This window comes from Capra hircus, chromosome 1, assembly GCF_001704415.2.
Source record: "Capra hircus breed San Clemente chromosome 1, ASM170441v1, whole genome shotgun sequence".
Lineage (NCBI taxonomy): Eukaryota > Metazoa > Chordata > Mammalia > Artiodactyla > Bovidae > Capra > Capra hircus.
The window spans coordinates 128,001,764-128,029,248 of record NC_030808.1 but is presented as its reverse complement, the minus strand read 5'-3'; the positions used below and the strand labels follow the sequence as shown (position 1 = coordinate 128,029,248).

At 46.6% G+C, this 27,485-nt stretch overlaps 1 protein-coding gene across 1 annotated transcript in view; it reads left to right on the top strand.

The window, feature by feature from the left end:
* Positions 1 to 27,485, top strand: part of CLSTN2 (calsyntenin 2) — a 755,598-nt gene that overhangs the window by 619,006 nt on the left and 109,107 nt on the right. The window contains exons 6-7 of the mRNA XM_018049827.1: positions 8,321 to 8,506; positions 21,670 to 21,918. Coding sequence (XP_017905316.1) covers positions 8,321 to 8,506; positions 21,670 to 21,918 — 435 coding nt within the window. The remainder of the gene's footprint in view (positions 1 to 8,320; positions 8,507 to 21,669; positions 21,919 to 27,485) is intronic.

The following is a 27,485-nucleotide window of genomic DNA, read 5'->3' as shown; positions in this document are numbered from 1 at the left end:
CTTTTGCTTTTCAGGCACTGACCAACCAACCCAGAACCTACATCCCACCCACCTCTTTTATCAGGGTCTCACGTTCCAGCCAACATTTACCTGCACTAATCACCCCAGGGCCAGGTACCAGACAGCTAGGGACAGCTCCATGCCCCAGAGGCCACTGAAATTATACAAACCAGGTGACTCTAAGGCTGCCTACCTTGCCTGACCTCTTCCTTCCATGCAAACCATAGCACAGGCCCTTGCCCACAATTTTTCCCTCTCCCTCTACCTCTTAAGTATCCCTGGTGATTCTCCGTGCATACCCAGTGGTGGGGGACCCCCCTCTACTGGGGACTTGTGAGTATAACAAACTCTCTTTTCAATGGCAATTATATTCTGACCTGTTGGCCTTGTCACACTTAAATAATAATACAACCTATGCTAAAAGAAAGTCCAGGTCACTTCCTCCAGGAAGCCTCCTTTGTTCACTCCAGTCAGTATGGTTACCTCTTCTTTGTTCTCTGGGGTCTGCTTTTTGTCCCTCTGTCTGCCTTAGAGCTGGCTGTGTGCCTGTCACTGCCCTTACCTGCCTGTCAGTGCCTCTGGGTTAGGGCTCATGAGTTACGCTTTTCTGTCTCCCATGCCTGGGGCTCTGTTGGGCCCATAGTAGGTGCTCAGTAAATGCATAGCATCAGAATAATGATAAGAATGATGCAAGGCTGATGATAGGAGTAGCAGTAGCTGTCTGTTCCTGGTGCTTTGCGTTTGTTGGTATTGTTGTTTTGTTGCTAAGTCATGCCAGACTCTGCAACTCCATGGACTGTAGCCTCCAGGCTCCTCTGTCCATGGGATTTCCTGTGTGTCTTGATCTTGAGGTGGCAATCAGAGATATTTTAGTGTTCTGAACACCAGACCTAATCTAGCTGCTAAGTGACATTTCCAAAGAACAGTCTGGATTCTTCATGCCCGCACTAAACACCCAGTTATAGCTCTTCACTGGTCCTAAGATGAAACCCAAACCTCTTAGCCAGCATTTATCATCTGACCCCCACTTACCTCTCCAGCCCATCCCTACCACTTCACTCACCCCCAGCTCAGGTGCACTGGATGCCAGTGATGATAAAGATGCTCCCTGTAAGCATGCATACCTCCGGAGCTTCTCCCAGTAGGAAAGGAAGTCCCTGAGTACCAAATCAAAGTCACCCATCCCTGGAAGAAAGACTTGAAAGATGCCAGGTGGTTGACACCTACAGAGTCTGGTTAGAATATCAGCTCTCTAAACAGTCCCTGATCAGGACAACCCCTTTCCTATCCCTCCCCATCCCCAGCATCCCCACATCCAGCCATTTATTTTGTATGAATGCAGCAATTTCCTGGACAACCTGATGCTTCTTCCTCTGCTAGGAACTGAGACTAGGAAGAGCTGGAGGCCCTTGAACTTGCACAGTTAAGGAAAAAGAAGCATCAGACACACCTGTGTCTTTCCCTTCCCTCCTCCTGTGTCACTTTTGAGTATGGAGTTGGAACGATTTACCGAGTGTCTTGAATTATAAGAGCCCATAAAGCCTGTGCTTTCCAGAAGTCTCAGCTTAGCTTTTTTCCACCTCCAGGCATCTAATAAGAGAGTTCTAAGTAGTTAATCTTTTCCTAATGAGAAAATATATGATCCCCAAATTCAGCAGGAGTTATAATACATTCATCCCATTTCTAAATCTTTAATCCCCTGAGAGGGAATTTAATTCCTGAAGACACTCCAGGGTAACCTTTCCAAGAATGTTTATGATGTCATTGAGCCCGAGTTTTAAAACAATAGGTGGTCTACTTCTTTTCTCTTTATTTAAGAAAAAAAATGAACAACAGCTCATTAACTAGTCTCTAGATCTTTCATGAATTGAAATGATTTTCTTTCCAAAAAGATTTTGTTTCCAAGTGGGATAGTTCAGAGAAGTTTAGGAAGCTTGTGAACCAAAGTGGGATGTTTCTATCATGAGGTATCAAGGGGGAAGGTCGCTCTGTTGGGCCCTTAGCCTTCAATGCATACATCAAGCCCATGAGGAGGTATAAGTATCTCAGATCTACAGGTGAGGCCGCAGAGGCCCAAAGATAACTGCTTCGCAAAGGTCACATGACCCGAATTTGGGTGAGATGAGATTCAAACCCAGATTTCTTCAAGTCTTTGGTATCAAAGCAGCCCCTCGACCCCTGCAACTGCCCCCAAGGTCAAGCATTGATGAAACTGACAATATTCCTTGATCCTTTACCATCATCAGAAATTATCATTTTAAAAAAATTTATCCGTGTAAACTGAATATTCAAAGATGAATCTGTAAAAATCGCCATTCTCAGTCCCAGCAAATCCTCAGAATCATAGAGGAGTTCTTGTAAAAGAACTATGTAGCCTTGAGCAAGTCACAGCAACTCTCAGCCACAGTTTTGCCATATGCACTATTCAGATAGTAACACCCACTCACTGGGTCGCTGGGAGGATTAAATGAAAGAACAGATGTCACAGCACTTAGCATCTTGTAGCTGCTAATAATTGTCTGTCCTCTTATTTCCTGTAATAAATGTTACTGAATACATAATCAATTAACAACATTAATACTATATCTGATGAATGTGTCCATTGTGTTTGAGGCTGAAATGATTCAGCATTTAATCTCCCCAGATCCTGGGTGGTAGGTGCTACTTTTATTCAGGCTCAAGGTGGGTAGGTGGTTTACTCAGAGTCCACACAGGAAGTGAGAAGGTTGGAATCTGAATCCAGGCACCCTGAATTTAGAGGTCATACTCTTAGTCATCCGGCCATCTATCCTCCGGAAAATGAAAATGAATAGATACTTCATGTGGCAAACACTAAGTTTGATGACTTGCCTTTTGCTCTCTTCAACCCCCGGCCTTTCTTGGAAAATGAGAGATGTTTGTGTGAGCTTCCCACTATCTCAAGGATGCGACACTCAGAAAGCTTGATTGATTTCTTTTATGGATGGTTGCAATTTGCCTGTTCTCCATTAGCCCTCAAAAACACGCCTCATGAGACCACAAAAGATACTAGCAGGTGTGATGTTCTTAAAATTCTTTTCTGCCTGATTTCTCCTTGTAGAGGGCCTTGCTCCCTTAACCAAAGGCACCAAAAGGACTGAAAACTTTGCTAGGACTCTGTCTCCACTGTTCAGTTCACTTCAGTCGCTCAGTCGTGTCTGACTTTTTGTGACCCCATGGACTGCAGCACGCCAGGCTTCCCTTCACCAACTCCTGAAGCTTGCTCAAACTAATGTCCATTGAGTCGGTAATGCCATCCAACCATCTCGTCCTCTGTCATCCCCTTCTCCTCCTGCCTTCAATCTTTCTCAGTATCAGGGTATTTTCCAGTGAGTCAGTTCTTTGCATTAGGGGGCCAAAGTATTGGCATTTCAGCTTCAGCATCAGTCCTTCCAGTGAATATTCAGGACTGATTTCCTTTAAGATTGACTGGTTTGATCTCCTTGCTGTCCAGGGACTTTCAAGAGTCTTCTCCAATACCATAGTTCAAAAGCATTAATTCTTTGGCACTCAGCTTTCCTTATGGTCCAACTCTCACATCCATACATGTCTACTAGAAAAACCATAGGTTTGACTAGATGGGCTTTGTTGGCAAAATAATGTCTCTGCTTTTTAATATGCTGTCTAGGTTTGTTATACCTTTTCTTCCAAGGAGCAAGGGTTTTTTAATTTTATGGCTGCAGTCACTATCTGCAATGATTTTGGAACCCAAGAAAATAAAGTCTGTCACTATTTCCATGGTTTCCCCATCTATTTGTCATGACATAATGGGACTGGATGCCATGATCTTAGTTTTTTTAATGTTGAGCTTTAAGCCAGCTTTTTCACTCTCCTCTTTCACTTTCATCAAGAGGCTCTTTAGTTCCTCTTCTCTTTCTGCCATAAGGGTGGTATCATCTGCATATCTGAGGTCATTGATATTTCTCCCAGCAAACTTCATTCCAATTTGTGCTTCATCCAGTCTGACATTTCACATGATGTACTCTGCATGTAAGTTAAATAAGCAGGGTGACAATATACAGCCTTGTTATTTATTTGCTCTGATACTTACACTCCTAAAAAGACTTGAGCTGGAATTTCTCATCAAAGATAACCACTAATATACCTGGATGAGAAAGAGATGCCCACGGCCCTCACAGAACACCAATACCAGGAATGTCTTGGACTTCTCAACAGAAGAGGCTTCCAGAAGTAGATGTTGTGAGGAATCTCTCACCCACTAGCAAGAGACTCAAGAACTGGGCCATACCATGGGCACCCTGCACAGAACCATTTCTCTGATCTTATTTAATTGCATCTCTAAAGAGAAGGATGATGCAGAGAGAGAGGAGTGAGGAAGGGAAGGAGAGAAGCCTCTTCCTTGTTACCATGTCTTGTTACTGGGAAGATATTCTTCCATTATCATTTATGGACCAATTGCCTTACTGAGAACAAAGAGAAGCAAACATGTGATGGCTTCTGTTGGGATGGTTGTTTCTGTAGAGCGAGAGTAGGGGCAGACAGAGAAAGTACCAGAGGAGCTACAAATAGGCTATGGGTTCTGTCTGTGGCTCAAGAAAGGCTGCCATGGCTGAAGTCAAGGTTACGTCTCTGGGGCTCCCCAGATCCACCTGGAAACTATTTCCTGGGCTCAGAGCATGGTGTGGAGGGATCAAAAATAAACTCACAATTCCTGCCTTTAAAGAGTTCCTAGTTACAAGAAGGGGAAGGCACATAAATGGATCATTCCAATGATATCCTATAAGACCCATTCATGCTTCCTACCACTGTCTAGTGAGTATCTGCCCTGTGCAGAGCATTGTGAAGCATGATGGGGATTCAGAGTTGCCATCAGCTTGGACTCTACTGTTGAGAATGCTGTGAGGGCACAGAGGAGGGTTTCAGACTGGAGATATCCTGAAAGTTATGTGGTAGAGGTAACAGATAGAAAGGAATAGAAAGGGAGCTCCATGCAGAAGAAATTGCGTGACCGAATGCACAAAGATATGCAACATTTTGAACCTAGGTTGAGACGAGCCTGGTCATGTGTGGACTGCTGCTCCCAGCACTGTGACTTTCAGATATATCAGACAAAAAGCCCTCCTGCCTGCCAGTGATTTGTCCTTTAGATTGACCTGGGGCCACATGGGCTATAGCAACTCCATGGTCTTATCCTCCAGGGGGTAATGGGCCATTCCAGACACAGCTCCTGGGGGCTCTGAGGAAAGACATATAATAGGGTGTATTCTCATTTACCTATAGTCATTGTCATCTAAACATCCTTTCAATGGGAAGAAAATCCAGAAAGGAGTGAATATGTGTATATGTATGGCTGCTTCACCTCGCTGTACAGTGGACCGTTGCAAAGCAAGTATACGCCAATAAAATTTCATTTAAAAACAAACAAAAATCATCCCATAGCAGGTTTCCTGGTGATAAACCTCACAATGTGGTGTTAAATCTTTGCTCATGACTCCAAAATATACATTAAAGGGTGGTTGGTTAACGTGGGGGTTCAGAGCTAAACCCAGATTGCCGGGTTATGTGGAATGTGCAGGGGGTGTGAGCATCTCCTTTCCTCCCTGGGGAAGGAATAGCAAGGATTGGAGCCCTACTGCCTGCCAGGCCCACATGGTTGCCTCTAGTCCTCAGCCCCACACTGTGCTCCCCACTTCACTGATAAGGTGCCTGAGGCTTGGAGACCTTCAATAATCTGCCCAAGAACTTCCTGACCTGATGGAGTCAAGCCAAGATGGTTTCTGCCTTTACTTCAAACAAGCTTCTCTGAGGCTCCCCATGGGCTTTGATCCTTGACATTCAGGCGTCAGCTCAGACAGGAACTCTCTCCATCTAAAGAAGCTCCTCTCTGTCACCACTTTTCCTTTCATAGCACTTACTGTTATGCCCGCAGTCCAAGCCCCCACAGCTGAGAAAACAAGACATCCACGGCAATGTAAACGCAAAAAGGGAATTTATTGCTAGCTCGAGCCAGGGCCCAAGTCACATCCAGCGCAGTGGAGTGGAGCAAGGGCCCCGTGCCCTGAATTACAGCAGTATTTATAGGTTTAAGACAAAGACAGGGAGTTGGCAGGGGCGGATTGGTTGCAAGGGTTCCTTAGCATCTACTAATTGGCTAGATTTTCGCATGCGCAGGTTTTCTTAGGGGGTTTTCATCCTCGTCCTGATAAGCTTGAACCAGGCTACAGGGAGTATACTGATTGGTCGAGTCCTGGCCCCGGCAGAGGATGATCTCAGCTCCTCCTTGGCAATAACTCAGCCCCGCTGTAAAGGAGCCTTAGGCCTACCTTGGCCCCCTGAAGCCTGTCATGGCACCTGTTTAGTCCTAACACTTACCCTCCACGATAGGACAGCATGGGGTATTCATTGCTTGTCTCTCTCTCAGCTCTACAACGCAGGGACCCTTTCAGACTCCTTGCAAAGCTGGGTACATAAGAAGCTCAAACACATGTTTGCTCACTGAACAAAGCCATCTGTCCCTAAGCCCAGCCCCTTCACTCCGCTGGTTTCCTCAAGATGGCGGCCAGCAGCCAATGGGTATTTTCAGGGAGCCCCTTGGTGGCTGATGAATGATCCTAAATGCAAGACTTTCTGAGTTTCCCAAGGGTAAGGCAGGCAATCCATAGATTTTCATTTTTACCTTGGTGTAAAGACACCATCCGGGGACTTCCCTGGTTGTTCTGTGGTTGAGACTTTGCCTTCCAATGAATGGGGTACAGGTTCAATCCCTGGTCCAGGAGCTAAAATCCTACATGCCTCCAGACAAAAAAAAAAAAAAAATAAATAAATAAAATAGAAGCAATATTGTAACAAATCAATAAAAACTTTTTAAAAATGGTTCACATAAAAAAACTTTTTAAAAAGAGATACCACCTAGCAAAGTGACAAACGGTTTGAGAGTCATACATAATAGTATCCACAACTCATGTATTGGCAGCAAGTGCTGTTGCCATTCACCATGAGCACGGCCTTGCCTAGACTCTGACTCTCCACTATTGTTGTTTCAATCAGTTCTTGTGTACACTCACTCTCAGTGTTTATTTTTGTTGATTGCTCTTTTTTGTGTGGTGTCATTTTGATTGTGATTTTGTTCCTCTCCCACACTTTGATGTCTCCAAGTTATTTTTCCACTAAAATGCAGGGATAAGACCATCAGCCCTACTTAAGTCACAGTCCTAAAAGGGAAGGAATCATTGTGCTTAACCCCATGGCCTCATGGAATCCTGAATTACCTTGGTTTCTTTTGTTTGTTTGTTTGCTTGTGGCAAGGTGTATGCATTCCTGAAAATCACCTTGCTGGGAAAAATGGGACGAGGGACTCAACAGTCAGAAACATCATCGGTGATGCATAAGAAAAGACAAAGGGACTTCCCTGGAGGTCCAGTGGTTGGGAACTCACCTGCCAAGGCAGGGGACACGAGTTCAATCCCTGGTCCTAGAAGATCCCACATGCCCCAGGGCAGCAAGCCAGTGCACCACTATTGAGCCTAAGTTCTAGAGTCTGTGCTGTGCAAGGGAAGCCCCTGCTGTGAGAGGCCTGCACATGGCAACCAGAGAGTACACACCACCCCTTGACCACAGCTAGAGAAAGCCCATGCACAGGAAGGAAGGCCCAGCAGAGTCAGAAATAATAACAAAGAAAATTCAAAGCCAACCTTATTTTCAAAAGAGACACACACACACAAACACCAGCACAGTTTTACACAGGTTAAATGATTAACAAATATATAAGTACTACAATAAATACAGTACCTTACCTTGAAGAGACCTGAGGGTTGCTTGTGGTGGTGGCTATAGGAAGGGTTGAAGCTGATGCATTATTGCGAAGAGGGTTTTCTGAATGACACGGAAAGTTGTAACTGCGTTGCAGGCAGGTGTGGCTCATTATACATGGTGAGTGGAGTAGCTGGTAGATGTTTTGAGGTCTGTACATGGGCCTGTTTTGTGCCTTCCTATGTGGCTTAGCTCAGCCAGGCATGGATTTCTGAATTCACCTAGTATTTCTTGGGGACAAAATCTTGCATAAGCAAATGTGAAAATCCCCGTTATCCTCAAATCATTTCCTAATATATCGATTGTGGTGGTTTAGTCGCTAAGTCTGCCCGACTCTTGTGAACCCATGGACTGTAGCCTGCTAGGCCTATCCTTTGTCCATGGGATTCTCCAGGCAAGAAGAATGAAGTGGGTTGCCATTTCCTTCTCCCAAGGTATCAACTGTGTTGGAACAAATGTACATTTTCAAAGCACGTATTGCAGCAGAACTGTCTGCAGCTGACTGACGGTAACCCTTTCCTTGTTTACTCAGACTGGACCAAGAGGATTGAGTACCAGCCTGGCTCAGGGAGCGTGCCCCTGTTCCCCAGCATCCACCTGGAGACGTGCGATGGGGCCGTGTCCTCCATCCAGATCACCACAGAGCTGCAGACCAACTACATTGGGAAGGGCTGTGACCGGGAGACCTACTCTGAGAAGTCCCTTCAGAAATTATGTGGTAGGCTTCCCTGTTTGGGTTATTTTTTAATTCATTGTTTTAAACAATATATACAAAACGTATCTTACTATATTATGAAGGAATCAGCTGCTCCCCACTGCACTGGTACATGTGACCCCTGGATGAATATTAAGTTTACTTATTATGCTTAAATCAGCAATGCCCAACCTTTTGGCACTAGGGACTGGTTTCATGGAAGACAGTTTTTTAAAGTTTTTTATTTTGTATTGCTGCTGCTGTCACTTCAGTCATGTCCGACTCTGTGCGATCCCATAGACGACAGCCCACCAGGCTCTCCCATCCCTGGGATTCTCCAGGCAAGAACACTGGAGTGGGTTGCCATTTCCTTCTCCAATGCATGAAAGTGAAAAGTTAAAGTGAAGTCGCTCGGTCATGTCCGACTCTTAGTGACCACATGGACTGCAGCCTACCAGGCTCCTCTGTCCATGGGATTTTCCAGGCAAGAGTACTGGAGTGGGTTGCCATTGCCTTCTCCAATTTTGTACTGGAGGTAGCCAATTAACAGGCTTCCCAGGTGGTGCTAGTGGTAAAGAACCCACCTGCCAATGCAAGATACCTAAGAGATGGCGGTTTGGTCCTTGGGTCAGAAAGATCCCCTGGAGGAGGGTGTGGCAAGTTACTCCAGTATTCTTGCCTGGAAAATTCCATGGACAGAAGCTGGTGGGCTATGGTCCACAGGGTTGCGAAGAGTCAGACACAACTAAAACAACTGCGTACACATGCACACACACACAGCTGATTAACAAGCAATGTTGTGATAGTTTCTGGTGGACAGCAAAGGGACTCAGCCATACATATATACATACCCCTTCTCCTCCAAACGCCCGGCCCATCGTGGCTGCCACATAACACTGAGCAGAGCCCCCTGTGCTATACAGTAGGCCCTTGCTGGTTGTCCATTTTAAATATAGCAGTGTGTACATATCCATCCCAAACTCTCCAACTACCCATTTGCCCCTTTCCTCCCCTCTGGCAACCATAAGTTTGTTCTCTAAGACTGTGAACCTCTTTCTGTTTTCTTAGTAACCTCATTTGTATCATGCCTTTTTAGATTCGTGGAAGACAATTTTTCCACAGACTGGAGGTGGTTTCAGGATGATTCAAGCACACTTTATTTCTGTTATTATTACATCAGCTCCACCCCTAGATCATCAGGCATTAGATCCCAGAGGTTGAGGACCCCCGGGTTAAAGGGTTGGAAGGCTCAGCTTTCAGCACCGACCGTACCTGATCAGACCCCACCATGTACCAACTCTAAGGCTGTGGGCAAGTGCTATGACAAAGCCTCTATTCTTCATCAGTAACTTAGGGATGCTATGTTCCTGTGTACACACACAGGCACACGCATGTAGACACAGCACCAGGTGTGGAAGAGCACCTAGCATGGGACCTGAAGGAACACGGCTCCCTTGTACTGTATTGATTTCAGAGAGGTGCCTTCCCAGGGGCCAATGTGAAAGGTGGTGCCAGCCTCTCAGGGAGAGGTGGGTCTCCTCCTCCAGGACCAGCTATGGCACACAAGGGCATACTGCAAATGAAAGTGCTGGACTTTTGTTCCAAAATTATGGAGAATTTTAAGCCAGAAACAGCAAAGCATGAAACCAACCTGGGGGCCCCGTGTGACTGTTCAGGACACATGCTGGTGAAGCTGGGCCTAGATGTCCACGTTGGAGAAGAGCTAGGCTGGGAGGAGAGATGGGGAATGTGAAGGATCCAAGTGTGGAGGACAGAGGGCTGGCTGTCAGTGGGCTGAGCGATGGTGCCCCAAGGAGGAAGCAGGCTGGAACTGGAAGCCAGGCTGATGCAGGTTCTACCCGATGAAGCTTAGCTTAATTGAGTACCTGCTGTGTGCACCTCACGTGTGTGTGTGTGTTAGTCATTCAGTCGTGTCCAACTCTTTGCGACACTATGGACTGTAGCCCACCAGGCTCCTCTGTCCATGGGATTCTCCAGGTAAGAAATCTGGAGTGGGTTGTCAGTCCCTTCTCCAGTGCGCTTCGCATGCCCTACCCCAATTCACACTGAGGAGGGGCTTATTCATCCAGTTTTACACATGGACAGTTAGACACCCAGAGAGGAAAAATTATTTTTAAGATCACTCAGGGAGTGACAGAGCGAGACTTTGAAAGTAGGTCTATGGGAGGGAAGGGCTCTTTGGCTCTGGGTCTGTGATGCTGGGCCAGGCCTCTGGAGCTGGAATGTAAATCTCTCAAGTCAACTGCAGAATAAGACACAGTACGGCGGGAATGGTCCCGCGTGCTTAGTAAACCAGATGGTGGGTATGTTGATGGGCCTCTTTCCTCCCCACCATGTATATTTCATTTCTTTCTTGTTCTCTCCAAGACTATTCAGGCCCTCACACAGCGTCTCCAGCTGGACTGTGGACAGCTCCAGAAAGAGCTTAGTCTTAAGATGGGGCCTGCACTTGGGGGTGACTCCATCTCCCATGGAAGATGTGACTTTCTGAACACAGCCTGCAGCCCCTCCTGGGGACCCCTCCACTACTGTCTTTGCAGCAGTTTTCCTCCTTCACCATTGACACACAGACACATGCACACACACTTATGTGCACACACACACAAGGTGCAAATATATATGTACACACACACAGGTGCACACAGGTACACACAGGCACACAAAGTGTACACATGCACACAAGGACACACATGCACACAAGGGCACACACATTCACACACAGATGCACACACAGGCACACAAGTAGGCACAGGCACACACACATGCACACTCAGGTGCACAATGCACACATGCATACACGTGCACACAGAGGTACACACATACACAGCATGCAGGTGCACATGTGCACACACAGTTACATGCACACAATGAAAACACAGGTACATACACAGGCACACGCTCACACCTTCATGCACGCAGCTCTTGCCCAAGGACCAGGTGACAATCTGAGAACTGGATGTGCAGTATGCCCTGCTTGGGTAGCACAGTGCCCCATTTATCATGTTGCCAGGCTGGAAGGAGGGCCCATGGGAAGGCAGGTTTTTCTAGAATGATGCAGGAGATTGGGGAAAACAGCGTAACCTAAGTATTCCGAACAGCTCTTGTAAAATGCCCATCAGCAGCCTGCAGTACTGAGAAAGCTGCCTCCGGTCCTCTTTACTCCACGCACAGAGAAGCCGTCTCCGCCAACATCTCATTTTGAATGAATATCCCATCTTTCTCCCTGTGCACCTGAATTATAAGTCAGCTCAACCCCATGCCACTGCAGGTTACAGTCATTTCCTCAACTCCTCCAGGTTAGGAGATGATAGAGTCAACTTGTTAAAGATCAGATGAGCCCAAGGGCATGCACGGGTGATTTGATTCTGTATGTTGCTGGGAGGAGAATAGGAGATGGAGAGAAGGAGAGGATTTTTCAAGGGAAGAAAATTGCATCTGGTTGTTAATATAGCTCACTCCTCTGGGCTGCCAGCCTCACCTGGCAGGAAGGCAGGTTAAATAAGACAGGAAAGCACTTTACCCTGAGATGCAAGCTTACCTAGTACTGGGAGCGACCCTTTGTCAAGCTCAGCTAGAAAGAATCTGCCTGCCATGTGGGAGACCTGGGTTCGATCCCTGGGTTGAGACAATCCCCTGGAGAAGGGAAAGGCTACCCACTCCAGTATTCTGGCCTGGAGAATTCCATGGACTGTATAGTCCTCACTTTCACTTCCTGGTGTGTACTTCTGAGAACCCCTAGTGAGCCTGATGGTGCGGGTCTATTCTTGCCTCCAGATCAGGAGTCTGCCTCTTAAATCTACAGAGGAGAAAAGGCAGAAGCAAATGAATGAGACACATGCCCATCCGTATTAGATCTGCTTCCCTGGGCCCCACACTCTCTCCAGACCATGAGGGAAAGGCAGACCAGGTCTCTTCTAAAGCGGAGCCTGGGTTGCTATTCCTAACTCAGGTGGGGCTCCTTAGGTTCTGAAGACAAGCTTCTCTGTGCTTTCCCTAGCTTGTCGACAAGCTGCTGGCAGGGTTTCCCAGCCAGAGGGCTACCGTGACACTTTAAGCCCCAGTGTTCATGCATTTTGTCATTCTACATATCTTCATTGACTTTGGATAGTAACAGGGAGACCAATTAGGATGTTATGGCCCTAGTCTAAGCAAGAGATAATGATTTCTGAACTGGGGGAGTGGCGGTAGGGATGAACCTAAGACAGATTTAGGAGGCAAAATCAGCAAGGGTCAACCATTGACTGAACTGGATGTACAGTATGCCCTGCTTGGGTAGCACAGTGCCCCATTCATCATGTTGCCAGGCTGGAAGGAGGGCCCATGGGAAGGCAGGTTTTTCTAGAATGATGCAGGAGATTGGGGAAAACAGCACAGCCTAAGTATTCCAAACAGCTCTTGTAAAAATGCCCTTTACAAGCAGTGAAAAACGAGGAATCTTAGAAGATTCTAATGTGAGCATCTAACTGGATGAGAGTGCCACCAACCAGAACTAGAAATTCCAGGCAAGGGTGGATTTAGGGGACAGTGATGACAAATACCTGTGGAACAGCCAGGTGTGGGTTCCCGGCTCTAGAATGACTCCCCACCCTCCCGAGCTCCTGAGGACCTGCCACCATCCCCTTGGTCCATCGTTAGAGCCCATTTCTTCCCAGTGTGCTGCGTCTTCCGGGCCAGAGTACCCTATTTGTCCCCATCCCCAGCTCATTCCCATCCCTATGCCTTTGTTCATGATTTTTTTTTTTTCCTGCTAGAACCTCTCTCTCCTTTACCGTTCTGAACCCTTTCCTTAAGTCAATATTTGCCTGCCATCTCTGCTACCAGAAGCAGTGCTGGAGGGCTCCCGGGTGCTTTTGAGTTCTGGCATTGCTTCTGTGACACCGTCCTTGTGCAGTAGCCCAGGCAAGGCTGTCTCCCCCTCTGAGAGAGGTCTGACCAGTGCCCACCTGCTTCCTCTTCCTGCAGCATCATTCACAAGGAGCAATGATGGCATCCCTGAATAAGGAGCCATCAGACAGCAGCTGGGCAGAGCCACTGTCAGGAAGTACCTGGCAGGTGCGATAGCACCAGAAGAAAGCCTCTTTGTTTCCAAGGGAGCACCAGACGTCAGCCATATTGCTGCCTGAGGTTTGCACGCTGAGACTTTGAAAAACACGATGCAAGGTCCTGCACCTGTGTCCCTTTCCACTTGCAGGAACAAATTTAGCCTAACATGGTCCCCCAGTGACCTTCCTGTATGTGAAGCCAGGCCTCGCGGGGAAGTTGGACAAGCTGCTTATCACTTCCTCTGGATTCAGAAATTCAAGATGAAGGACTCTGCCATCTCAGTCCCAGGTTTTCCCAAGGTGAAGTGTCATACAACTGCCTTGAGAATGAAATGTACGATGAGTCCCCAGTGAGGCTTCCTGACCAAATTCAGTTCAACATTAACCCGAGCCTAAGAAAAGGCCTATTTCCATGGCCCTGAGCCACTGCATATTACAATAAGCAGCAAAGCAGTTTGTGACACACTCGTCTCTTGGAGCCCTGAGGCCAGGACTGCTCCTTCCTGAAACCACAGGCTCCTGGCATCTGTCCAGCACCTCCCCATATGACACCTGGGGTCAGCTGCTCTGTGTGTGGAGTCAAGAGCTCTGAGGACAGGTCCTGTTGAAGGAAAGGCTGCAGTGTGAGAGCCTGCTGTTAAATTAAGAAATGGATCCATCAGACCAGCTCAGAGCATCAGGCAGTGAGCTGTTCTCAGAGTTCATACACTTGTGAGCACAGGAGATTTTCATAGAGGATCTATTCATTCATTCATTCATTTTTTTAAGGCAGGTTTAGGTTTCTTGCTTATTTAATTGATTTACTTATTTTGACTGCACTGGCGTTATTTTGACGCATAGGCTTTCTCTAGTTGTGACAAGTGGGGGCTACTGTTCCGCTGTGGTTCATGGGCTTGTCCTTTGTGGTGGCTTCTCGCTGAAGAGCACAGGCTGCAGAGCATGCGGGCTTCAGTGGTTGTAGCACATGGCCTTAGTTGACTCGCAGCAGTATGATGTTCTCAGACCTGGGATCAAACCCACGTCCCCTACATCGACAGGCAGATTCTTAACTACTGGACCACCAGGGAAGTCCTCATTTGCTTATTTTTTAATTCAGCAAATATTTGTTCAGTGTCCAAATGCTTTCATTTGTGAGATTATCTAGAAGTTAATAAGACCACTTAACAGTTCAAGGCGAAGACAGTCATGTGAAAAATTTAGTTCATGGCTTTCTACTACACTGGGCAGCTTAACAGAGCTTGTCCTCACTAAGAATCACAATTCAAGGTTTTACACCTTCAGGATAGCCCAACTATGGGAAACCATTGTCAATTCCTCCAAGATTCTTCTAAAGAGCCAGAGCTTCCAAGGAGGACAGCACCAGTCCCCCAGTCATAACCGGCTCTTCCATTTTCAGAGCTGAATTGGGTCTTTGATTATAAGGGAAACTGATGCACACATGTTGGGAATCCAGTTAAATCACTATTCATACATGAGCAAGGGTTGCACACGCTGAGCAATGGGTAATGACAATAGGCAATGGGCTTCTCTCTGGTTATGACTTCTTTAAAGTCAGTGAAGTAGCTACCATCTAGCATGTCCTTCTATTCTGGGGAGAAGGTTTTTGCCTTGCCCAGGCTGATCAGCAACTGGGTATCCGTGGCCCTGCCCAGTAGTCTGGCTGACCACCTTCGTCCAAAGCTCAGTTTGCTTCACCTGGGGATTTCAAGGCCTTTGAAGAAGCCCTGTTGTCTAGGATTCCAGAGGTGGAAGGATAATCTGATGGTAGGATCAACAGTTTGTGAGCTTTGGAGAGGACATCAAGAAGTCCTCCGCCTCCATCCTGAAGGTATGCAGATAGAAAGTAGTTATGGTAGCCACTGATGTCAGTCACTTATGCACATTATCAGTCAGGACAGGGCAAGTTAGGCTGCAATAACAAATGATTCCAAAGTCTATAGGCTTAAAATAACAAAAATTAATTTGCATTCCTATCACATGTCCTTCTTGGGTTGACTGTGGCTCTGTTCCATGTTGGTTTCCCACCAGGATCCAGGCTAACAGAATAGTCTCTATCTAGAATATTGTTGATCTCATGGCAGATGGAAAAAATACATGTGGTGAACCTTGGACTGGCTCATAATGTTTGTGCTCTAAAGTGACATGTGTCATTTGCATTCACATTTTCTTGGTCAGAGCAAGTCGCACAGCCAACTGTGATCAGCGGGTCACTGAAGCATGTTAGGAACAGAAGAATGCATTCTACCATCACACAATTCATGCAGTTCAAGTATGGCCTTTGTCAAGAGGGCCTCTCTGGCTTCCCCGGAGACTCTATACCAATGAACTATTCCACCCACCAAAAATAAAAGACTTTCCATAGGGTCTCTAGAGGTAGGGCCCATTGCTGCATGGTACATTGCTGCATTCCCACCACAGTGCCTGGCTTAACTAAAACATAATATAAGCATGGAGTTGATATTGCTAATCATGGAAGATGCTACAGAATGAGGCCTGTGTCCTTAATTACAATGGTTCCTCTCCCGTGAGGTCCTCCCCTTCTCCCCATCCCTTTCTGCATCCCATTGTGGACCATAAGGAGGCATGACTGAGGCTCCATGTCTGTCACCATGGCCGCAGGCCCACTGTGAACTGCTGAGAGCACTCTGCCTTCACCAAGGCCATCCAGAACAGCAGCCAAACCATACAGTTAAGAGGTCCAGGGACTTCCCTGGTGGTCCAGTGGCTAAGACTCCCTGTTCCCAATGCAGGGGCTCTGGCTTCGATTCCTGGTCAGGGAACTAGATCCCACATGCCACAACTGAAGACCCCATGTGCCAGAGCTAAGACCCAGGGCAGCCAAATAAATAAGTAAACATTAAAAAAGAAAAGACCCAGATGGTGACCCCTGCCCCCAGGCTCCATGTGGGCTCTCACTCCACTGTGTGTCCTGAAATCTGCCTAATTCACCCCTGTCTTTATCTACTTGCTGGCTCAGCTAGGCTTCTCCATCTTGATAGGTCTCAGAGACCCCAAAGCAGACTTCATTTCTGGTTACGAGCCCCTTACACTCAGGCCACAGTTTTTGTGCACCAGACCAGTATGAGCCCTCAGCAGCCCAGTGGGTCCCAGGGACCTTTGCATCTTAAATACACCCTGACATGCAGACAATGCCACACTATCTTTGCAAGTTATGCATCCTGTTTACCCACTGCTTTCCATGGGATACCTTGGGGAGAGGAGAGAGAACTTTAGGAGAAAGGAAATCTCTCTCATTTTATTTAAGTGCACCAGAAAATGAAATTGTTGCTCAGTCACTAAGTCATGTCTGACTCTGAAGTCCCATGGACTATAGCCCACTAGACTCTGTCCGTGGAGTCACCAGGCAAGGATACTGGAATGGGTTACCATGTCCTCCTCCAGTGGATTTTCCTGACCCAGGGATCAAACCCGAGCCTCTTGCATTGGCAGGTGGATTCCTTACCACTGAGCTATCTGGGAAGCCCCTAGAAAATGAAATACAATCAGTTAGGTCTGTGGAAGTCTGCACCACCTAGTGAAACACAGTGGCATGCTTTCCTGGAGGCAACATCTGTGGGCTGGGCAGAGTTACATGCTATTTCCCTCATCAAGGATGACATCAATGGCCTTGCCAGGGCACATGCCTCTCTGTGGGCAGCCACCTGTGCAGGGAGATGGGGTCCTTGGCTCTGGGCTGAGCTTGGCAGGATACTGTGCTGTATGGTAGAAAGAATATCACCAGGTGTCTGACAGCTGGGCCTGCCTCTAACTAGCTATGTGGCTGTGTGATCCTGGTCAAGTCATTTCCCCTTTCTGGGCCTCAGTTTCCATGTTTATAAATGTACAGGAGTTTGGGAGTGGATAATTGGGGGAAATGGAATTAACAGATGTATACTGCCGTATATGAAATAGATAACAGCGGGGTTTTACAGTATAGCAAAGGGAGCTATATTCACTATCTTGTAAGAAACTAAAATGGAGAAGAATCAAAAAAAGTATATAGATACATACATATATATGTGTAACCAAATCACTTTGCTATACACCTGACACTAACACAATATTATAAATCACCATAGTTCCATTTTGTTTTTAATGTGCAGGAGATGATAAGATCTTCCTCTAGGTTGATTGAGGTGGTACAGTGGGGAGTGTGGGCTTTGGGGCTGGCAAGTTCTGATGACAGGTCCACTCACTCGCTGGCTGTGATCCTGGGCTTGCTGAGCCTCAGATTTCTTACTTGGAATCATAATAATATCCACCACTTAGATGAGTGACTAAGAAAAAGCATTGGCATACTCAAGTCTAGACCCACTCAGTGTCCAATAAAATGTTCCAAAGGAAATAAGAATAAATGTCTGTTGAAAGTATAATTCAAAAGATACATGCACCCCTATATTCATAGAAGCATTATAGCCATTTGCAGGAACATGTATGGACCTAGAGATTGTCATCCTAAGTGAAGTAAGTCAGATAGAGAAGGACACATACCAGATGATATCACTTATATGTGGAATCTAACACAAAGAAACTTATCTACAAAACAGAAACAGACTCACAGACATAGAGAACAGACTTGTGCTTGCCAAGGAGTAGAGGGTGTGGAGAAGGGATAGAGTGGAGGCTTGGGTTTAGCAGAAATAAACTGCTACATATAGGATGGATGCAAGATCCTACTGTGTAGCGCAGGGAACTATATTCAATATCTTGTGATAAACCATAATGGAAAAGAATACAAAAAATAATGCACACATATGGATAACTGAATCATTTTGCTGTACAGCAGAAACTAACATAACGTTGTAAGTCAATGTCAAAAAAATAATAAAGGTCTGTAACGATGAAAAGTAAAGTTCCCTAAATACATAAATTGACATGTAACCAATTGTTCCTCCTAACCTTCTCTTTCTGTTTACTCTCCATCATCCTCCACCTTATCCTTGCTCTAAACCTCCCTCCCTCTATCCAACCTTGCTTTGGGGAAAATTAGCACTCGGCTCCTTCACTAGCCTAAATGACTAGTGAATTCTGCAGGAACATTGGCTCCTTAACAACAGCAAGGTCCTCAGTCAAAAGGGAAGCTCAAGAGGTGGAGTTTTGAGCTATGTCAATGTCATCCTGGTTCCCTGGTGTGCAAGTCTCTGGCTCTGTGTGGTGGCGAAGCTGACCTTGATAATGGCCAAACACACATCCCTGTATTGGGCCCTGCCAGATTGTATTGGGGGCACTGGCTTCAGCTAGAAGTCAGGAGCCCTGCATAGTCAGCCTGCATCTCCCTGGCCACCTGAAATTTCAGGAACAACACACATTCTGTGTGAGCCCTAGTCACCAGCTGTTATCCTAGACAAATCCAACTCACTTATGGGACAGAGAAGCTGTTACCAGGTTGCATTATTCTGGGAGATTCTAGGAAAATGAACTTATTCTAAAGACCACGTATGTCCCACTCCTCTGCTAAGTCACTTCAGTCATGTCTGACTCTGTGCGACCCCATAGATGGTAGCCCACCAGGCTCCCACGTCCCTGGAATTCTCCAGGCAAGAACACTGGAGTGGGTTGCCATTTCCTTCTCCAATGCATAAAGTGAAAAGTGAAAGGGAAGTCGCTCAGTCGTGTCCAACTCTTAGAGACCCCATGGACTGCAGCCCACCAGGCTCCGCCGTCCATGGGATTTTCCAGGCAAGAGTACTAGAGTAGGGTGCCATTGCCTTCTCCAGTCCCACTCTCCAACTACCCCCAAATCTTTACCTACCACTACGTTGGTAGATTTTTTTCTTTCAGATACCTAGGGAGGTTCATAGCCCTGAAGGCTTTGCTAGTCATTAAAATGTTAGTGTGAACTAGCTTATCAGATAAGTAAAGTGGACATCAAATAAGGCTCTAGGAGTATGGATGAGGACAAGTAAAATTTCTTTTTTAATATTTATTTACTTGGCTGGGTAACTATTAACTAGTAACTTGGCTTTACTAACTATTTACTTAGTTGTGTCATGCGAGTTTAGTTGTGGCATGTGGGATCTAGTCCCCTGACCAGGGACTGAACCCTGGTCCCCTTGCATTGCGATCACTGAGTCTTAGCCTCTGGTCCACCAGGGAAATCCCAACAAGTAAATATTGACGAGAGATGCAGGATGTGGACTAGAGGCTGGGTGAATAAGCTCAGTGGGTTTTGGGCAGGGGCCAGAAGCATCTCACAGAGGTACTTTGCAGAAGGAAAGGCAGTTATGAACATTAATGGAGCACCTACTATGTGTCAGGCATGCTACCAGGCAAAAGCCCTAAGAAACATGCTTGTTAATAACGCAGTCAACGCTGCCCACAGTTCCCCTTAATAAGCATAGCTACAGGGTGATTGTGAATTAAAGAGACCAGAATCTCCACCCCCTTCATCTCAGATACTGCAGTTCCTCGGAGGCCTTTCCCAAGGTGAGCTTCTCACCAGCTAAGCAGAGCAGCTGGCTCTAAGGATACAAATGTTTCACACAGCCAACCTTCAATTGCAAACCAATAGGTATCTGTTCCAAGGCTACAGGGAAAACTGGCTGGGTGAAACATTTTCAAAGTACATTAGTTTCTAATATTGCACCTTTCTGAGGAATTTTCAAGGGTCATTTCAACTCTAGGGGATGTTTGTGGTGGCCGAGGGTGAAACACAGTCCCCAGGTGAGAGGAGTCTGATACACTGAATTCAGAAGTCCAGCGATCCCTGACAAATGGCAGGTTATATACACATAACCGCTGTCCATTAAACCCATTTATGACTGCCTGGTCAGTACTGTGCCAAGAGGGAGCCCCACACTCCTGGTTCCTTGCACCAGGCATACCTTGGACTCCCTGGTTCTTGTTCCCTGGCATTAGGAAGCCCTCCACCTTCCTCATCCCCTGAGTAGCTGAGCTTTGCTCCTCTGCAGAGCATAAGGATGCCAAGAACACTGCCGGCAGCACCTGAGCTTCAGTGAAAAGGCCACGGCAGACCAGTTACCCTCCTGGCTGTGCCATCCTACCTTCTGGGCCAGCTCCTCTGGCTCACTCAGCCCCACCCTCCACAAAGCTGTTGGTGTAATTATTCCAAAACACAAATCTGCCTATGGCACTCCCACTGCCTCGGGTTATCCTTAGCCTAGAATCGTAGTGGTAGCAAAAATCATAGCAACTCTAATAATAACGGCAGAGTTATAGCTAATGCAGACTGAGCTCCATTCATGGAGCGCCAAGCACACTGTCCAAGCCAGGATGCAGTCTCTCATCCAGTCCCCACAACACCTGGGAGGGCAAGTGGCAGAGAAGGGGTGGAGCATCAGAAAGGTGAAGTCTCTGCTCACAGTCACGAGGCTAGAAATCAGACCACCACCAGGCATCAGATTTAAGTCCTGCCAACTTCGGAACTCATGTTCTCAACCACTGTACCATTTAGCCTAAACAAATGATTGGAAAAAAGTGTGATGAGTGCAGAGTGATTCACACTCCTCTTGGAATCAGGCTGTGTGTCCTCTATCACAACCCTGGTCTCACTGCATCCCAGATATCCATCGATTTGTGGGGACTGAGCTCTTCCAGGTCAGGACCTAGAACTTTCCCCATCACAGCCCTGGTCTCACTGCACCCCAGGTGTCCATCAATTTGTGGGGACTGAGCTCCTCCAGGTCAGGGACTGCGCTGATTCACTTTTACTTTGCCAGCACCGAGGAGGGGTCTTGGCACCTGCTAGGTGCTCCATACATGGCTGACAGGTTAATGATAAGTGCGTGAATGAATCCATTGATTGGAATCAAGCCCTGGCCTTCTCCAGGAACCTTGCCTGCTTATCGAAGCCCCCAGGGTAATCTCATTTCCCTAAATTCCTTCAGCACTTTTTTTCTTGTATAATGGTTAATTGCACTGTTTTCCCACATGCAATACTTTTGTCTGTAAGTTACTGATGCCTCCCCAAGCCACCATAGGCAACTTGGGCAAGGATGACATTTAACCCTTCTTTCCCCAAGTCACCCAGCTCAGGGCAGAGCTCTTAGCTCTGGGTGAGTACGCAGATTAGTTCATTGTGGCCCTGAGAGCAGAAAACAGAGCGTGAGGACACCCGGCCCGGGAGGAATGACCCTGTGCTCTTTCTGTCCCCATCCCCTGCAGGAGCCTCCTCTGGCATCATTGACCTCTTGCCATCCCCCAGTGCTGCCACCAACTGGACCACAGGACTGCTGGTGGATAGCAGTGAAATGATCTTCAAGTTCGATGGCAGGCAGGGTGCCAAGATCCCTGATGGAGTTGTGCCCAAGAACCTGACCGACCAGTTCACCATCACCATGTGGATGAAGCACGGCCCCAGCCCTGGCATGAGAGCTGAGAAGGAAACCATCCTCTGCAACTCAGATAAGACCGGTGAGCCTCGCGTCCAGCTCTCCTAGCAGCTGCCCGTTATGTCCCAGCTGGTCAGGCACGGCCACGGCCGCCGAGAGTGGGAGAAAAAGAGGAGTATGAGAGGAGAACTGGGAAAATATTCTGGTCTTTGGTTTTCTGCCTGCTGACTTCCTGGGCTTGGGGTAGGGCAAGACCACAAATGGGAGGTAGCGTACAGACACAAAAGAATCGAAAATTTGGCATTGGTGGTTTTCAGACTGGGTTATTCAGAACCTCAGCCTCCCCAGAAGTAACGTAGGGCTGCTATACCAGGGGTTGGGGGGTGAGGGAGGAGATTTCATCTTTACCTCAAGCAAAGCCACTCCACCTTCACTGTATTTTATATATATATATATATACACACACACATATATATATAGGCATATTTCCATTAAGATCATTTTCAATTAAAGGGTCCTGCTAACTTCCAACAGTAGTTTGAAAATGACTGCTGTGCATAATAATGAGGGCTAAGTCTTGTTAGCTATTTTTCAGCATGCTAAGTGTGTGTAAGGGGGTTCACAGCTTGGTGGTTAAAAATGCTCCACCACTTACTGGCTGTGTAATCTTGAGCAAGTTGTTTAACTTCTCTGTGCCTCAATTTCCCAGTCTATAAAACATGCATTGTATTAATAGTATTATCTACCTCATAAGGTTTTTATCAGAATTAAGTGATTTGATATACATATAGAGCTTTAGAACAGTAGCTGGCATACAGGAAGTGCAATCTGTATTTATTAGCTCTTCCTGTTCCAAACAGTGTCTCACATCTCTACAATTGATTTTATGAAAGCGATATTGTGGTTTCTATTTTAAGGATAAGGAAATATCCCTGAGAGGTTAAGTAGCTTGTCCCAAATTATACAGCCAGTAGGTATCAGACCTGGAAGGTAAGCTTAGCTCCAGCTAACTCCAACCCCATGTTCTGCTCATCACACCCCACATGTAAAGACATACATACACAAATACTTTGATATCTTATGAAAATTTGATGCCCACAGTTTTCCCTTTCAAATGCTACCCTTGTTAAAATACTTCAAATAAATAACAGCAGCCCATGGTGCAGTGAGAAGATGGGAGAGGAGGAAGTCTGCATGCTCAGCTCTGCCGCTGGACAGCCGCAGTTCACATGGAATCCTTCCCACTGTTTAACACATGGCCTTTGAGGGCTTGCTACTCAGCTTCAGCCCAGTTTCCCCATATGTAAAATGGGGGAGATAACATGAGATAATGTATGAAATCACTAGCAGATCCAGACATAGAATCAGTGCCAATTTGCTCAATGTGTTTGTCACTGTCGTAACTCTGGTTTTATTCCACATTCTATTATTATCAGGACCCCACATTTCCTATTTCACCTAATTTTTGCAATACATGTTAAAGTGTTTTTTGGATGCAGAAACTGAGACAAAGGAAGTTGCCCAGTTTTCTAAGTGTATGGTGTCAGAGCCAGGGCCAAGGATTGGTTTTTCTGGGATCTTCCTCTAGGAAGGGCCCCGCAAACCTGCTTAAGGTGCCACTGGGGACTGGGAGTAGGTTCAGAGCTCAGCCCAGGAGCCCAGGAACCCCGCTGTGGCCCCATCTTTGCAATGCCTGGCAGGGTGCTTCCATCATGAACCCAGGAGCCCAAATGCAAAGCATCCCCAGCTGGGGTTAGCGGCCACACACATGGAGTCCTTTCTAAAATGTATCAAATGCCCTTGGGAGGCAGGTCAGACAGATAGAGACCTTTGGGCGTCCAGAGAAGGAAATTGGAATTTGAAAGGCTGAGCAACTAACTTAAGATAACACAACTGATTGCCAAAGAAACAGTCTTGGCCCTAGTTCCTCTGGCTCAGGTTTCAGTTCAGTTCAGTTCCTCAGTCATGTCTGACTCTTTGCAACCCCATGGACTACAACATGCCAGGCCTCCCTGTCCATCACCAACTGCCAGAGTTTACTCAAACTCACGTCCATTGAGTTGGTGATGCCATCCAATCATCTCATTCTCTGTCATCCCCTTCTCCTCCCGCCTTCAATCTTTCCCAGCATCAGGGTCTTTTCCAGTGAGTCAGTTCTTCTCATCAGGTGGCCAAAGTATTGGAGTTTCAGCTTCAGCATCAGTCCTTCCAATGAATATTCAGGGCTGATTTCACATTTCAGGACCATGCTATTGGAACAGCGGCTCTCAACCCTACTATGCACTAGAATAACCTGGTGACCCTGTAAAAATACCTAGATGCCAGGGCCCCGCTCCGGCCCAGTGAGTCAGCATCTGGGGGATTCTTTCATGTAGCCATGGCTGAAAACTCTGTATTAGATGATGATGCCTCCCTTTCCTCAGAGTAGCGCCCCCAGTAGGCATTTCAGCCCCTTCAACCAGCAAGTTATGGCATTGCTCAGCTTTGGCCTCAGCATAAAATAATACTGGGCCAATCAGCTCAACACTGGCACAGAAAAGATGGGGAAGATTTTCTCATTTCTTTGACTTGAAAACAAACACATATATGTATATATAGAAAGAAAGTGAAGTTGCTCAGTTGTGTCCGACTCTCTGTGACCCCATGGACTGTAGCCTACCAGGCTCCTCTGTCCATGGGATTTTCCAGGCAATAGTCCTGGAGTGGCTTGCCATTTCCTTCTCATATATATATATATATGAGGATATATATATATATATCCTGCCCTAAATTAAAAAATTTGTCAGGATCAACTAAAGGTTGATTAGGGCTTTTATGTATCAGGAAAAGAATTGTCAAGTTATAAAAGCAACACATATTTATAGCAGGTAACTGAAGTCACAAAAAAAGTAGGAAAAACATACAAGTCACCTAAAATTCTAATGATTGGAGGTATTTTCTGATAACAGTTGGCATATTTCACTATGAAATGAAATCTTATTTTTATTTCTATGTATATATAGAGTATTCTTACAATTTTCAATCTATTTTTATAATACCTGTGATACTATTATGTTTCTCTTAAATAACATTACATGTATCCAGGTCATTTCTCTATGTGATAAAATATTCTTTAAAAATATGAATTACATGACAGTCCTGAGGCTTTATTATACTTCATTTAACTGGCTCCCTTTTGTTAGACATTTAGATTGTTTCCTTTTAAATTCAGCTGAAACAATGTTGTAATAGGCATTATTGCAATATATAATAAGCATTCTTGTATATACCTGTATGGATAGTTCTGGTTATTTCCTGACCAGAAGCTGAATTACTGCGTTAAAGAATATATTGGGTTGACCAAAAAGTTCATTAGGATTTTTAAACCAAACAAACTTTTTGGTCAACCCAATAAATGTTAGAAGGCTGTTGATATAAATTACAAAATCACCCTTCATGAAAATTGCACTAGTTTCTGTCTTACCCACTAAATAAAACTCCCCAATGCTAGCCTATGATGAAATAGTTCATTAATAGTTGGACAGTAGAACTGATTAGTCATCAAGGGTTAATTGCAGTTTTATAAAAAAAAGAAAACCACAACCACCAAGAAGCCTCACGATGACTAACACCTTTTCATTAGTTTTCCCTCCTGTCACTGTCCAGCAGCCCGAGATGGAGCTGCGAGGTGAGGCTCAGCTTTGCCCAGACATTCAGGGACTCCAAATCCTTCCATCATTTGTCACTGCCATTTTCAACCATGGAACAGAAAGTTAGAATAGAGGGTTTAACACAGAAGGGTTTTATTAGCTAGACCAGCAAGCCACATACTCTCAGTTTTCTGGTGAGAATTTGGTCTCAGTGTTCCATCTGACCTCGAGAGAAGCAGCGAGATGACTGAGGCTATGTTTCTAAGAGCAAGGGTACAAGGTTAGGTGAATACCCAGCAACGGCTCTACCACATGGGATTGTGAGGGGCACTTGTGCTCCCTCCAGCCCCACCTTTGCTGGCCCTATCTCTCCATTCCTGGTGTGAGCAATGTCCTTCCCTGGCCTGTCTTAGAAACTCCTCTCCCCCTTCACACCCGCTGCTCCTGTGGGACCCTTTCTTCCTGGCCTCAGCCCTCTCGCCGCCTCTGAGTTGCATTTGAATACAATGTGCCACTTGCAGTGCCAGCTGCTTTCATGCAGGGCTTTCCAAGACAGAGGGGCCAGCCAGTCCAGAAATCACCAAGGGATGGGGGCAGAGGTGCCAGCCTGGTACAGTCCTAGGATGGTCCCTCAGCCTGCTGGACAAGGAAGGGATGCTCTCACATGTCCGCAGAAAACCTCTCAGAGGGACCAAGGTTGTCTAAAGTAGAGAGGAGGTGGGAATGTCATTCCCACCTCCCTGTTGGCTGAGCTGCAAACACTCTTACATCTGTTCCAGGCTGCTGTCGGAGCAGAGCCCAGGGGAGCTCTGGGCAAGTGTGACTCGTGTCCTAGGAGTTGAGGGTACAGGAAAGGTAGGCCTGGCTCTGACTCTTGCCCAGATGGTCTGAAGGCAAGAGGCGAATGGGGGCTGCCTCTGAGTGGGGGTCAGTGAGGTCAGAGGGGCAGCAGGGGCAAGGGCTGCCCTACTACAAGTTAGCAGAACATCAGTGTTTTTATTCTTATTCTTGGGAACCAAATGGACATCCAGAATTGGCTGAGACTGGAGCCAAGAGGGCTGAGTGCCAGGAAGTGGGAATCCAGTAGGAGAAGCAGATTGGCAAGGGGGCAGGGATAAGCAACCAAGGGCAGGAGCCAAGACCACAAGAGCTGTCGTGAAAATCATGAAAGGAATCATGAAAAGCAGGGCTTAGAGAAGTAAAGGAGAGGTGGTGGTGGTGGTGGTGGTTTAGTTGCCAAGTCCTGTCTGACTCTTGCGACCCCATGCACTGTAGCCTGCCAGGCTCCTCTGCCCATGGGATTCTCCAGGCAGGAATACTGGAGTGAGTTGCCATTTCCTTCTCCAAATGGAGAGGCAAGAGCCCACAAAGGTGGGACTGGAAGCGGTGTGAATGTCCCTGCTGTCCAGATTGGGACAGTGCCACGGATCAGGTCAACGCCTATGTGAAGACTGTAACAGGCCCTTTCTTATTGAGGGTGTGGGGATTGAAGGGGTGGTGGGGGGAGAAGGGCTGAAAACATTTTTTAACCATGGCCCAGTTTCATGGCTTCAGATGATCCCTGCAAAGCCTCTCCAAAAACCAGCCAATGCACCCAGGAAGGAACCCATATGTAGACCCACATGACAGAGGACACTGGACATCCCTGGGAAAATAACAAAGTCCACTGCCTCTTTAAAGAGACTCCACTTCTCTCCTTCGTATTGGCCTTCCCTGCCCCTGACCAAGACTGGAGCTGGGAGGAGTTTGGGGGAGGAGGCAGTGGGACAAGAAGAGTCCTTTCGCCACTGGTGGCCAGTGAGCCACAGACAAGGTTGAGTGGGGAAGATCTTTCAACTAATGACATGCTGGTATTTGATTTGGAGACTTTCTGGACTATTTTAATATCTGACAGTGGCCAGAAGACTTTAGGATATGCCAGAGATGTGGGCAAGGAAGAGGAGGGGGCCGCCAGGACAGCAGAAGCGGAGCTGAATTCCGAGTGTATCTTGTCGCTGATGTTCCCCATGTCATCGAGGAA